The 14,832-nt window shown below is 42.2% G+C and overlaps 1 protein-coding gene across 1 annotated transcript in view; it reads right to left on the bottom strand.

Annotated features, from left to right (window-relative positions):
* Positions 1 to 14,832, bottom strand: part of VAV1 (vav guanine nucleotide exchange factor 1) — a gene marked incomplete at its 3' end in the record, with an annotated part of 1,650,237 nt that overhangs the window by 228,637 nt on the left and 1,406,768 nt on the right. The window contains 1 exon segment of the mRNA XM_044084720.1: positions 8,472 to 8,537. Within this exon segment, the coding sequence (XP_043940655.1) occupies positions 8,472 to 8,537 (66 nt within the window).

The following is a 14,832-nucleotide window of genomic DNA, read 5'->3' as shown; positions in this document are numbered from 1 at the left end:
AAAATATTCCTTACTAAGTTTTATTTGCATTTGTTCATGTTTTATTGTTGATCCTTCATCAGTTACCAAATATTTATTCACTCTCTCTTGCTCAAGTTCTTTTATATAGGTTCATAGGTTCATAGGTAGATACTAGGCTATCTGCCCTAGGGCATTTATAAGCCTAGCCAGAGTGTATTTGGCTTCCGCCTCCATATTAGATTAGACTACTGTGCCTCTGTAAAGTAGGTCACAGAAGGTACCCTTTTAAGATTAGTTTACTGTGCCTCTGTCTAGCAGGGACGCAGAAGAGATCCCAGGGGTGAATTTGCGATTTCCCATCCACGCATCCAGATTTCGCTTGAAGAGGGTCAGCGAGGGGCTATGTCTAACATGAATTGGGATTCTATTCCAGAGTGAGGGGAGCCTCTGGGAAATGAATCTGTCCCTCCAGCATGTCCTATTTATTTTTGTGCTGAGGTTTAGGTCCCTGGAGTATGTAGCTCTAAGGGACTTGGATTTTTTGAGGTGGAGCATGTCCATTAATTCTGGGTTAGACATGGCTTTGTATGTCAGGCATAGATCGCCTCTGAGTAGGCGGTAAGCAACTGATTAGAGCTGGAATTTCTTTAGTCGAGCTGCATAGGACATCTGTTTGTAGCCCATGATCCTCTTGGTGAGGTACTTTTGGGGTCTCTCCAGTTGCTGCAGGTGTCGGGTAAGGTACATCCCAAAAGGGGCATTGTATTCAATTATGGGCCTAATGAGTGATGAGTAGAGGGGCACAATGACCTTTCTTGATCTAGATGTGAACCCTTTCATGATAAGGTGGGCTATACAGAAGATCTTTCTAACCACTTTGGCAACGTGATTATCAAAGGAGAGATTATTATCTACGTTGGTCCCCAAATCTCTAATTACTTCTTCCGTACTTAATGGATTACCACCTATGTGGTAATTTGTGGGCACCTTGTTTTTCCCAAAGGGGATGACTATGCACTTTTTAGCATTTAGCTTGAGGCCGTGGCTCTGGCACCAAGCATCCATCTCTGTGAGACCCTTTTGGAGGATGCTTGTGTCAGCTGGAGATTCAATTATGGCCCCCAGTTTGCAGTCATCTGCAAACTTTGTCAGCCATAATCCCCCCGTGTTAGCCTGAACCTCAGAGAAGTATATAATGAACAAGAGAGGTCCCAGAACTGAGCCCTGTGTGATGCCACTTGTAACTGGTTTGGATTCGGACATGGCACCTGTGATTCTGACCATGTGGGTTCTATCTCTGAGCCAGTTTGCAACCCATCTTGTGATATAGGGGTTGATATTTAAGCTGGTAAGCTTATTTATGATGCCCGAGTGGGGTATTGTGTCGAAGGCTTTTGCGAGGTCCAGGTAGGCTGCGTGGACTACCTTGCCCTCATCTATGGCTTTGGTAACTGTTTCAAAGAAATCATCTAGGTTTAAGAGGCACGATCTGCCCTTAACAAAGCCAAATTGGGTAGGGTCCAGTGTCTGGAGGCTCCCAATGTCTTTGTTTATGAGTTCCATGATAATACGCTCCATAGCTTTACAGACCAGACTAGTCAGGCTTATGGGGCGATAGTTTCCGGGGTCCGTTGTGGCACCACCTTTGTGGAGTGGGACCACTGTAGCTGTACGCCATTCTTTGGGTACATATCCTGTAGTAAGGCTAAGTTTGAACAGTGACTTAATGTGAGGGTTCAGTTCTTCTTGGAGCTCGTGTAATACACAGCCTGGAACACCGTCCGGTCCCATAGATGCTGTGTTTTTTGCTTTGGAGAGGGCAGCTTTCACATGTGCATCTGTGATGTCAGGGAGGTTACATTCAGTTGGGATAGGCATTTGCTCCTTTGGGGGGGGAGGCGGCAGACGTTTGTGCTGAATCTGTCTGCCAGGATGTTGGCTATGTCTGTAGGTTTGGTATATTTTGTACCGTTATGCAACAATTCAGAGCATATCTGGGAGTTTCCGCCCATGTTCCTGACATAACTAAAGAAGGCCTTGTGATTATCTTTAGTGTCTAGGACAATTTTTCTTTCGAAGCTGGCCTTTGATGATTTTATGAGGGATCGAAGTTTCTTGCTAATACTGATCAGAGATGCCTTCCCTTTTTGGGATTTTGCTCTGTCATGTAATAGCTTCCTCCTTCTGTTGTATAGCTTATTTATGGCCGGGGTCCACCAGACCAGTCTCCTGTTTTTGGAGGAGTGAGTCTTGGTTTTATTTGGGATAGCACGATCCATGCATTCCTGCAGGTGCTCATAGAATGCATTTGTAAAGGATTCTGCGGATTGGGCTGTATTATCCTCTGGCCCAGGGGCTTTGAAGGATTCCACCTCAGTCTTGAGAAGTGCAAAGTTGGCTTTTGAGAAATTCTTTACAGTGATTTCCTTGGCTGGGGGTGGGGACGGGATATGGTTTATGGTCTGATCTTACCAATGAGGGGTTTACCTCTGGTGTGAAACATAGAGTCCCCATGTTGGTGATGACCAGGTCCAATATGTTGTTCCCTCTTGTGGGAGTGGTGACCAGTTGTTCCATTGTGTTAGGGTTTATAAATTCAAGGAACTGTTGGGCGAGGGTGTTTGGGCTTGAGTAGTTTTCCCAGTCAATGCTTGGGTAGTTGAAGTCACCCAATAACATAGTGTTTGGAGAGACCTTCATATTCTCCAGTGTTCTCAGGAATGCCAAGTGGGGTTCCTGTAATAGGGAGGGTGTTCTGTAGCAGGCTACAAACTGAAAGGCAGTTTTGCCCACTGTTAGTTGCACTTGGATGGTTTCCGATGCTTCGTGCAGTGCCACTAACCTGGAGGTGTAGGTATCTTTGATGAATATAGATACTCCCCCTCCTTTTGTGCTTCGGTCCGAGATTTGGGGCCGAAACGCATGGTATGAGTTATAACCTGGTAGTGCTGGGGTGCTCTCTGGAGCCTTGAACCAGGTTTCTGTTACTGCACAGACATCGATTTTCTCCATACTGAGGAGAGCCTCGAGTGCGTGCATCTTGAGGTTTAGACTTCTGGCATTGAGTAGCATTACCTTTAGTTTTTTTATCCTTGGGTTGTCTGTGGAGGTGGGTTTGTCCTTTGAACCTTACCTAAAAAAGGCACTATAGGGGTGGCAAGAGCCTTGGCCAGTATACAAAAGCCTAAGGGTGACAGGTGCAAGCCATCTCTAGCGAAGCAACGTGTCTTGTCGAGCATGTCATCCCAGGTTGACAGACACTGGATCCCCTTTGAATGACACCAATACTTTAGCCAATTGTTGAAACTGATCATTTTGTCTTTATACTGTGGCATCATTCTTGGTGAGGGCAAGATCCTACTGAAGGTCAGGGTCATACCAGCCTGGGCTATATGGTCAGAGATCTCCTCTATGTCTCTTTTCATGTAGTCCAGGGAGGTACGTCTCAGGTCATTCACACCAGCATGGACAATGACAGAGTCATACTTGTACTTGCTTTGGAGTGACCTGAGAGCTTGCATTATGTGGTGGAACCTGGCACCCGACAGGCAGCTTACAGCAACCTTCTCCTTGTTCAGACTGGTGAGCGGGACGTCAGTGTGCCGGACAATAGAGTCCCCTATAACAAGTGTATTTGATGTGTTGTTTGGCCTTAAGGGCTGTGACTGTGAGGCACACTGATTTTGTGAGATATGTGATTCATGGGTATTGTTGAGGGGTGGCTGTTGCTTGGATATCTGCTTAGGAGGTCTTTGCTGTTTAGGCAGATTTTTATTTAGAGCCTCCGAGTATGTTTTTGTGTGTTTATGTGTTGGGTATGCAGATGCAATAGGTCTGTGTGAGACTGGATTTGTGGTGAGGGTGGTTACCTTTTCCTCCTGACTGACTGTGCCAGTCTTGGATTGAGAGAGCTTTGCCTCCAGTTTGGCTGTGTAACTGCATCTCTCACATGTATTAGAGTTTGTTGGAAGGAGGAGAGGGTTGTCTGTGTACATAAGGCAATTGTAACATTGCCTCAAAATTCCCAGATTCACCAGCTGGACTGGAGAGTAACCTTGAAACTGACCCTTGGACATACCAGATTAGTATAGGGAACTGGTTTTTTACTGATCAGATTAGGGAAGGGAACTTATTTTTCACTTGATCAGGAAGGACCAATCGGGAGCCTAATACTTATGAGAAGTTAAGGAGGGTGTAGTGCTTTAGTTAGTTAGTGTTTCCTTATAAGAGCTGAGCAAGTGCAGGGCTTTAGAAAGAGAATAGAGTGATTACTTTGAGAGTTTGAACAGTTATAAGGGAAAAAGTGAAGAGCAGACTTTGTGGAGCATGGAATAGTTTAAACCTGTTTAGCCGGCGCTGCCCGACGCTGCTCAGTGCACAAAACCGCGCAAAAAGAGAGTTGTAGGGTTTTAAGAGAGACAGATCAAGGAGTTTAGAATTGACCCAAAATGGCCAATAAAACTACAGCTTCTAGGCAGTAACCACTCCTCCAGGGACAGGCAGGCTGTTCAGTGTTAACCACTCCCACTGGTAAACACAGAGACTTCCCTTTAGCCCAAGCAAGCACTGGCCTTTTAGAAACTTCCAAACAGTTCAGAGCAGCAAATCTGTAACTGAACTTTCTTAACTTTCAGAAAGTGGGAAAAAAGCAAGATTTTTTTTTTTTTTTTTGTTGTAGTTTAAAGGTAGCAGAGATACACAAGCAGCAACATAATCACAACAGTGCAATAAATGACCCCACACTTGAGTGCTAGGCCAAAATCAGGTGAAATGCAGTTTTTAGAGAAAAAAACGATTTTAAATTAAGTGCAACACAGGAAATGCAGTAAACAGGATCTAGATGTGTTCCAAGTACTGTTACTGTTACAGATATAAACTTTAGCAAGAATTAGCAAAAATAGGCGGCAAAGCAGGATATCACATTCCTGTCCCAAACTGATGTTTTCTTGGTGCTGCAAGTTGTGCTTTCAGTTCCTCATCTGATGAACTATACAGTTTTAAATCATCCACAAGAAGAAGATGAGAAGTCTTTACACTTTGTTGTTATCTGGGAGCCAAATTATAGTCATGGCCTAAGCTGCTAAGTAAACAGCTTAATGAGTTAAGGGCAAGATAAACATACAGTGGTGCCAAAGAGTCAACCTGGAATATCCCCCTTTGAATTTTTATCCCTGGAATAATAATTTGTCCTTTATCATGGCTTAATTGTAAAGTGGTTTGCTACTGTTTCATGGTTGTAATGTAATCAATCAGTGTAGGGTATTTTATACATTTTAAACACTCTTTTATCCATGACTGTGGGATACTATCAAATGCTTTTTTTGTAGTCTATCCGTGTCATACTTAAATTCTTCCCCTTTTTACAGTACTCCATTATGACTTTATTTAACATCAAATGATCCTTTGTTCCATATGACTTTCTTTTATTACCTTTTTGTTCTATTGCCATGATTGAGTTTTCATCTAAATGACTATAAACTATGTCGACATCAATTCCAGTGTATAGTTTATTCATTGTTGGAAGGCAAGCTATTGGTCTTTAGTTTTTAGGACAGCTTGAGGTTCGCTCTTAAGTAGGAGCATTGTTTTTCCTGTTGTTAGCCAGGCTGGTGTCTGTTCAGGGTGCACATATAAATAGTTCTACTCATGGCTAAATCTTTGTGCAAAGATGTTAATACTTTTAATCAAAAATTAGGTACTGGATCTGGGCCTGGGGGTTTCCAATTAGTGGCTTTTATTAACTTTGTATCAGTTTCTCTGGCTGTTACTTCATCCCATTTCATATCCTGTACCTTTAAACTTCTTATTCTTTCTTTTACTTCTTCTATCCATTTAGCATCTTTATTATGTTCCACAGGATCTTCACAGATACGTCTCCAAAATGTATCTATTTCTTCTTTTTTTTGGTGGTGTTTCAATTCCTTTTGCCTTGTTTCACAATTCTCTATAAAACTTTTTGGGGGCTCAATAAATTGCTTGTTTTGTACTTTTCTTTTATATTTATCTGTGTTTTTCTGCCTGTGTTGATATTTTTTAGTTTATTATTTGTGACTGTGCATGATAACTCCTGATCTGTTCTGATACTGTGCATTGCTTTAACCATGTCAATCTTTCTGAGTATTCTTCCTGATCTGTGCCCTCTTCTATAGTCTTCTAACAGTGACACTTCTTGTCTTAAGTGCTTTATAGTTTTCTCGATTCGATACTTCTGATAGCCATCACTTTCTCCCCTTCCTTTCCCTTGCTAGCATGTGTTTTTGTGGTAAGACTTTATCTGGTATTAATTTAGCTGCACAGTAATGTATCCTATTTACTTCGGTTATATCTCATGACTCTCTATGGACAGTATTAATTACTGTGTTCATTTGTTTTATCAGACTTCTAACTTTTTAGGTTTTATTGACTTTTTGTAGTCTATTTTTTTCATTGATGTTATTATGTCTGTCCATCTCTATTAAATCAGGCCACTCTTCTTTTAGATCATTTTTTCTACATTGAGGGCATATTCTCTGCTCCTCATTTCCTGTGAGTATTCTATAGGCAGTACCACAACATCTATCTGTGCCACATTCTCTTCGGTTACATCCTGTGTCATCCATTGCTCTTTCATATGGGAACTCACCGGCCTATCACCCCACATCGTTGGCCGTGGTAGAGTTGCCACAGTTTCTTGTTCTTTCCCTTGTTGTGTAACTCCAACTGAACGCTTATAGGTTCATAGGTTCATAGGTTCATACTAGGCTATCTGCCCTAGGGCATTTATAAGCCTAGCCAGAATGTGTTTGGCTTTCGCCACCCATTTTAAATTTATTTTGCTATGCCCTTTTTTGAGGTTAGTATACTGTGCCTCTGTCTAACAGTGACACAGAAGTGATACCCGGGGTAAACCTACGATCTCCCATCCACTCATCAAGATTCCTCTTGATGAGAGTCAATGAGGGACTCTGCCTAACCTGGACTGGGATTTTATTCCAGAGTGAAGGGAGCCTCTGGGTTATGAATCTGTCCCTCCAGCATGTCCTATTTATTTTAGTGCTGAGGTTCAAGTCTCTCAAGCACGTAGCTCGATGGGATTTGGATTTTCTGAGGTGCAGCATGTCCATTAATTCCGGGTTGGACATGGCTTTATACATCAGGCACAGATTGCCTCTGAACAGGCGGTATGCCACTGAGTAGAGCTTGAGTTTCTTTAACCGGGCAGCATATGGCATCTGTTTGAGCCCTTTGATCCTCTTGGTGAGGTACTTTTGGGGTCTTTCCAGTTGCTGCAGGTGTCTGGTAAGGTACATCCCAAAAGGGGCATTGTACTCAATTATGGGCCTGATGAGGGATGAGTAAAGAGGCACGATGACCTCCACTGATCTAGATGTGAATCCCTTCATGATTAGGTAGGCTATATAAAATGTTTTTGTAACCACTTTGGCCATGTGGTTGTCAAATGAGAGATTGCTATCAACTTGGGTCCCCAGGTCCCTAATTACTTCTTCTGTACTTAATGGATTACCACCTATGTGGTAATTTGTGGGCACTTTGTTTTTGCCAAAGGGGATGACTATACACTTTTTGGCATTTAGCTTGAGGCCATGAACTGGTTTCCTATGGAAGGCCACGAACTATCTTCATCTGGCAACTGATCAGATATTTTCCTCTCCAATGGTTTTGCCTTAATTTGGGGGTCCATTGCTCTATCATGCTGCGTTGTTTTCTGAGTAGAATTTTCTACACTAAATCCTTCACTTTGCGGGTGCTTCATAACCTCGCTTTCTATTTCTTTAAGCTCTCCATTACTAATCATCCTTTCTACTTTTCCTCTTTGTTTTCTTATTTTGTTTGTAGTAAAGTTTTCCATGTCTGGATGCCTTTGCCTGTATTTCTCTTCAGATATCTTTGGTGATGCTCTCCTCTCTCCATTCAGGTGGGTATCATGTCACAGATGATGTAAAATATATCAAAAATCAATGATTGCGGTATCAGAAAACATCAAATTGTTGTAAAGAGAAAATGTAAAAAGAGGTCTGCAGACAGAAAACAATACTTAGAGCATGTTTTCTTTGTAAAACATTTGGAGTTGGATTAAAAGGAGAGGAAAAGTAAGTCAGTGATGTAATAATTTCAACATGTTGGTGGATTTGTCTACAAACTTGTAATAATCATTGCACAACATCAGAACTGTCATCCACAAATACAAATGAACTAATTTGTGCAAGTAAAACATTTTACACATTTGCTTAAAGCTGCACTGAATATATAAAGACTATTTTAATTTACACACAGTTTTAAACATTTTCACAAGTGAGCTGTTCTTTTAAGTGGCTGAGAACTGAAATCAAATATTTGAGTTATACATATGTATGCAAACTATTAAAGTGTATTACATGCTGAAACTAAAATTGTGAAGAACCAATTGAAAAAAACAAAATGTAATTCACTATTACAAGTGTTTAAGACATTAAATCTCACCATTTAAATTATAGTCATCTAAATCACTATTCTCACAAATCCATACTTACACTAATATAGGGTCTGACTTTTGTATAAGGAAACCATCCAGTTTCACCTGAAGACATGTTCTGGCCCTGTGAAGTATTTAATTTCAAAACCATCAGTTGATAAGTAGCACTGTTAAAAAGGACATCTGGCTCAAAGTACTTGCTAACATTCTTGCTTTAAACAACTTACACGACAAGTTTTTAATAATGCATTTTTTCATAATTGATTATACTTCCAAAGACAGTTGTTTACCTTGATGACACCTGTTTAAAAAATCCAATTCTACCCAAAATGTAAATGCAATAACATAGCTGAATTTTCATTTCGGGTAGAAGAATTTAATACTTGAATCCAGTCCATGTTTTATTTACCTGAATCAAGCAAACTTCAGCTTTCTAATAGTAATTCTGCTTGTCTTTCGGGCATGTATAAAAGTGCACATGTACTTAGATTGGCACACACTATGATTCACATGTAAAATGCTGTAAACTAGTATGTGTGAGGTTCTGACAAAGAGTCATGAAGATGCTCTGATATCCCTGTGGAAACAAGACTTTCATTTTACTATCATTACAACCGTAGCAGTAGCCTCATTTTCTATTACCCACATCAGGATGACGAGGATTGTCCTTTTGATGGGTCTACACAAAGCTTTAAAGTTAACGATCTGACTTTGTCAAACATTGCAATATGTGAGTATTGTCGTATTTCTACCATATTTTGAGCCGATGCAATGATGAATCTAAATGTTATTTCAGTTTATTTACTTTAACTTCTCAGCTGTGGTGGATCTCACTGAGCAGAACTGATCAGTTTCAGTCTGGAATATATGAAGCAATAAGTTACACTGATTAATAACTATTAATTAGAACTGTAATAATTAATAATGAATTATTAATAAATAATAATATTGGTTAATAACAGAATATTTATCATAGAACTGCCTCCTATTCTACTAATAGACAGAGGCAGCTCCTACATGCTTTATCGCATACATAAGTTCCCGCAAATTATCTATGGTATGATCCCAGTTATTCTCACTAGAGATAATACCTAATTATTGACCATGAGATAGGTAAGGCCAATTTAACACGGATGGATAGTGTAATTCAAGCCCTAAAGGGAAATTGACTAGGTTTAAAATGGCCTGCAAGGACAGAGGGCAAAGTACTTACCTATGAACCTATACTAAGAACACAATAACAGCATGCAATATATACATGCTGTATAGCATGTAGCTAACCTTGATGTAATCTGGAATTCCAAAAGGAAGGATGAAATGTACTAAACGCCTTATATGAACAGTCATTTAGTATGTTTCTCTGTGGTGCCAAATGTCCCCCTTTAATCCACACATAGGACACCCTACTGTACTAATATATAACAACTCAGACTGGAAAGCCTCAGGTCAAAGAGAATTATGGGTATTCCTTCTCTGAAATATCTTGAAGTAGTTATGCATAATATCAAGTGTGTGGTAAACCCCCTAGTAGGGGGTGCAGTTAACTTGCCAACCCTGCAGTTTTGCTATAATTCTTTAGATGTGGACAACCTTCAGCAGTTTGGCTTTTATTTGAGATAGGTTCATAGGTTTATACTAGGCTAACTGCCCTAGGGCATTTATAAGCCTAGCCCAAAGTTATGTGGCTTACGCCACCCCTTATGTTAGAAATACTGTGCCCATTAGTTTGTTGTGCCTCTGTCCAGTAGTGACACAGAGATGATTCCCGGGGTAAACCTACGATCTCCCATCCACCGGTCAAGATTTCTCTTGAACAGAGCCAGCGAGGTGCTCTGCCTCACATGGACCGGGATTTTATTCCACAGCATGGGGAGTCTCTGGGTGATAAATCTATCCCTCCAGCACGTCCTAATTATATCCGTGCTAAGGTTTAAGTCTCTTGCTCTAGTGGTTTTGGTGGATTTGGATTTTTTGAGGTGGAGCATGTCCATTAATTCCGGGTTGGTCATGGCCTTGTATGTCAGGCACAGGTCACCTTTGAGCAGACGGTATGCAACTGAATAGAGTTGGAGTTTCTTCAGTCTGGCAGCATATGACAGGTTTTGGAGTCCCTTTATCCTTTTGGTGAGGAACTTTTGGGGTCTCTCCAATTGCTGCAGGTGTCGGGTGAGATACATCCCGAATGGGGCATTGTACTCGATCATTGGTCTGATAAGTGAAGAGTACAGGGGAACAATGACCTCACTTGATCTGGATGTGAATCCCTTCATGATCAGGTGGGCAATGTAGAAGGTCTTTCGAACCACTTTAGCAATGTGAGCGTCAAGCGAGGCCACTGTCAACCTGGGTCCCCAGGTCCCTGATAACCTCTTCTGTGCTTAGTGGGTTGCCACCTATATGGTAGCTTGGGGTTACCTTGTTTTTCCCGAAGGGTATGACTATACACTTTTTTGCATTTAACTTCAGGCCATGGCTCTGGCACCAGCTATCATTTTCCGTGAGACCCCTCTGAAGGATGTCTGTGTCTGATGTACTATCCACTATGGCACCCAGTTTGCAGTCATCCGCAAATTTTGTCAGCCATAGTCCTCCTATGTTTGCCTGTACTTCTGAGAAGTAGATGCCGAACAATAGGGGGCCAAGGACTGAGCCCTGTGGGACTCCACTTGTAACCGGCTTGGAGTCTGACATGGCTCCAGCAACTCTAACCCTGTGGGTTCTGTCCTTTAGCCAGTTTGCAACCCATCTTATGACATATGGGTTTACATTTAAGCTGGTAAGTTTCTCTATAATACCTGAGTGGGATATTGTGTCGAAAGCTTTTGCAAGGTCAAGGTAGGCTGTATGGACTGCCTTTCCCTCATCAATGGCCTTGGTGACTGTTTCGAAGAAGTCAACCAAGTTCAAAAGGCAAGATCTGCCCTTGACAAAGCCAAACTGGGTTGGGTCCAAGGTCTGCAAGTCCCCTATGTCCTTGTTTATGAGTTCCATTATGATCCTCTCCATAGCTTTGCAGACCAGGCTTGTTAAGCTTATGGGGCGGTCGCCTTTGTGGAGTGGGACCACAGTTGCTGTACGCCACTCCTTGGGCACATATCCTGTGGTGAGGCTAAGATTAAACAGCTGCCTTATGTGCGGGTTTAGTTCTTCATTGAGTTCATGTAGCACACAGCCGGGGACCCCATCCGGTCCCATTGATGTTGTGTTTTTAGCTTTAGAGAGAGCAGCTTTCACCTGTGCATTTGAGATGTCTGGGAGGCTACTCTCAGTTGGGATAGTTATCTCTCCTTTTGGGGGGGAAAGGGGGATGAAGTTTGCGCTGAACCTGTCTGCCAGTATGTTGGCAATGTCTGTGGGTTCAGTGATTTTTGTATCATTTTGGACTAATTCTGAGCATATCTGGGAGTTTCCACCCAGGTTTCTGACATAGCTGAAGAAGGCCTTATGATTGTCTTTTGAATCTATGGCAATTTTTCTCTCAAAGTTGGCCTTGGATGATTTTATGAGGGATCGTAGTTTCTTGCTAGTGCTGATCAAAGATGCCTTCCCTTTTTGGGATTTTGCTCTATCATGTAATAGCTTTCTCCTCTTATTGTAAAGTTTGTTTATGGCTGGGGTCCACCAGACTGGACGTTTGCCCTTGGTGGAAAGAGTCTTGGTTTTATTTGGGATTGCCTGATCCATGCAGTCCTGAAGGTGTTCATAGAAGGCATTTGTAAGGGCTTCCGCAGCTTGGGTTGTGGTTTCCATTGGCTCGGGGGCCTTGAAGGATACCACACCTGTCTTGAGTAGTGTGAAGTTTGCTTTAGAGAAGTTCTTCGCTGTGGTCTTTTTTGTTTGGGGTGGGGGCGGGATGTGGATTTCTAGTGAGATTAGTTTATGATCTGATCTCACCAATGAGGGATATACTTCCGGTGTGGAGCATTTTGTCCCCATGTTCGTGATGATGAGATCTAGTATATTTTCTCCTCTTGTGGGGACGGTGGCTAGTTGTTCCATGGCATTTGAATTTATGAACTCCAGGAACCTTTGGGCTAGAATGTTTGGGCTTGAGTAATGTTCCCAGTCTATATTCGGGTAGTTGAAGTCACCCAATATGATGGTGTTTGGTGATACATTTATACCCTCCAGTGTCTTCAGGAAGGCTGTATGGGTTTCCTGAGTTTGAGAGGGTGGCCTGTAGCATGCTACAAATTGTAGAGCAGTTTTGCCTATGGTTAATTGCACCTGGATGGTTTCCGATGCTTCGTGTGTAGCCACCAACCTGGAGGTGTGGGTATCCTTGATGAATATGGATACACCCCCTCCTTTTGTGGTGTGGTCCGGGTTTTGGGGCCGGAACGCATGATATGAGATGAAACCTGATAGTGCCGGGGTGCTCTCAGGAGCCTTGAACCAGGTTTCAGTCACAGCACAGACATCGATGTTCTCCATACTGAGAAGGGCCTCGAGTGCGTGCATTTTGAGATTTAGACTTCTGGCATTGAGCAGCATTACCCTTAGTTTCTTCACGTTTTGTTTTCTAGGGTGGTAGGTTTAGAATTTGAACCTTGCCTAAAAAAGGCACTATGGGGGTGGCAAGAGCCTTAGCCAATATCCGGAATCCCAGGGGTGACAGGTGCAAGCCGTCCCTTGTGAAGCAGCGTGGCTTGTCGAGCATGTCATCCCAGGCAGACAGGCACTGGATCCCCTTTGAATGACACCAGAAATTAAGCCAATTGTTAAAGCTGATCATCTTGTCACTATATTGTGGCATCATTCTTGGTGAAGGAAGGATACTGCTCAGGGTCAGGGTCATACCTGCCTGGGCTACATAATCAGAGAGCTCCTCTATGTCTCTTTTCATGTAGTCCAGGGAGGTACGTCTCAGGTCATTCACACCAGCATGGACAATGACTGTCATACTTGTACTTGCTGTGGAGTGACCTGAGTGCTTGTGTTATGTGGCAGATTCTAGCGCCCGATAGGCAGCTTACCGTGACCTTCTCCTTGTTCAGCCTGGTGAGTGGGACGTCAGTGTGTCTGACTATGGAGTCACCTATGACAAGTATGTTTGGTGTTGTATTTGGCCTTAAGGGCAGTGACTGCTTTGCACACTGATTTTGTTGTTTATGTGTTGTTTGTGTGGTGTATTGAGTTTGCAGTTGCTTGGGTGTCTGCTTTGGAGGCCTCTGCTGTTTAGGTACATTTTTACTCAGAGCCTCCGAGTATGTCTTAGTGTGTTTATGTGTTTGATTCAGTGGTGTGGTTAAGTTATGTGAGACTGGTATTGTGGTGTGTGTAGTTGCCTTCTCCTCCTGCCTGGTCTTGCCAGTCCTGAGTTGAGAGAGCTCAGCCTCCAGTTTGGCTAAATAACTGCATCTCTCGCAAGTGTTAGTGTTACGTGGGAGGAGGAGAGGGTTGTCCATGTACATGAGGCAATTGTAACATTGTCTCAGAATTCCCAGATTCACCAACTGGGCAGGAGAGGACACCAGCATCTGACCCTTCGACATGCTAGAAAGATTTATGAGTTGGTATGAGACAGAAAAGTAGTGGGCTTAGCAGGGAAGTGGGCACTCCTGGGGGGTTTTGCTAGTGAGAGATTTGTATAATATAGGAGTGCTTGACCTGCAAAGAGAATGCTTATAAGACAAGGGATATGCTTATAAGACAAGTGCTGAGCTTTTTGAGAAGAAAAAGCTATTTGGAACAAGTGCTGCACTTTTTAGTGAAAGTGTAAACTGTTTAGGTTCCTAACAGAGCAGTTCTAAGGGAAAAATTGAAGAACAGACTTTCTGGAGCCAGAAAGAGTTTAACCTTGTTTAACCGGCTGCCCGATGCTGCTCTAGTGGCAACTCCGCTAAATCGCACTAAAGCACGTTAAAGCGTGCTTGATAGCAGGGGCTGGAAAGAAGCAGGAATAGACCCAAAACCGACAATAAAACTACAGTTTCAAGTCAGTAACCACCTCTACGGGGGGCAGGGAAGCTGCTCAATGTTATTCACTGCCACTGATCAACAGAGAGACTTTCCTTTAGCCCAAGCAAAAATGGCCTCACAGAAACTTTCAAATAGTTCAGGAACAGCAAGCCTGTAACTGAACTTTTTTTAACTCTCAGAAAAGTGGGAAAAAAGCAAGATTTTTTTTTTGTTTTTGTTTTTTTCAGAGATAGCAGAGGTTCACAAGTAATATCAAGTTATAACAGTGCAGTAAATGACCCCACACAAGAGTGCTAGGTCAAGGACAGAAAATATGCAAGTTTTAAGAAAAAAACGATTTAAAATTGTTATACTTTCACCATGTTAAGATTATAGCATAAGCCCAATGGCAATGGCTTGGTTAGTTGGTAATTACTGAAGTAATTTTCATGATTTGAAATAGACCATCGTCTGTTCTAAAATTAAGAACAGTGCGTCCGAAGTCTAATTCACTAAAC

Source organism: Protopterus annectens, chromosome 9.part0 (assembly GCF_019279795.1).
Source record: "Protopterus annectens isolate FY-2018-M chromosome 9.part0, PAN1.0, whole genome shotgun sequence".
NCBI lineage: Eukaryota > Metazoa > Chordata > Ceratodontiformes > Protopteridae > Protopterus > Protopterus annectens.
The sequence above is the reverse complement of the archived record's forward strand: the minus strand, read 5'-3'. Positions and strand labels throughout refer to the sequence as shown.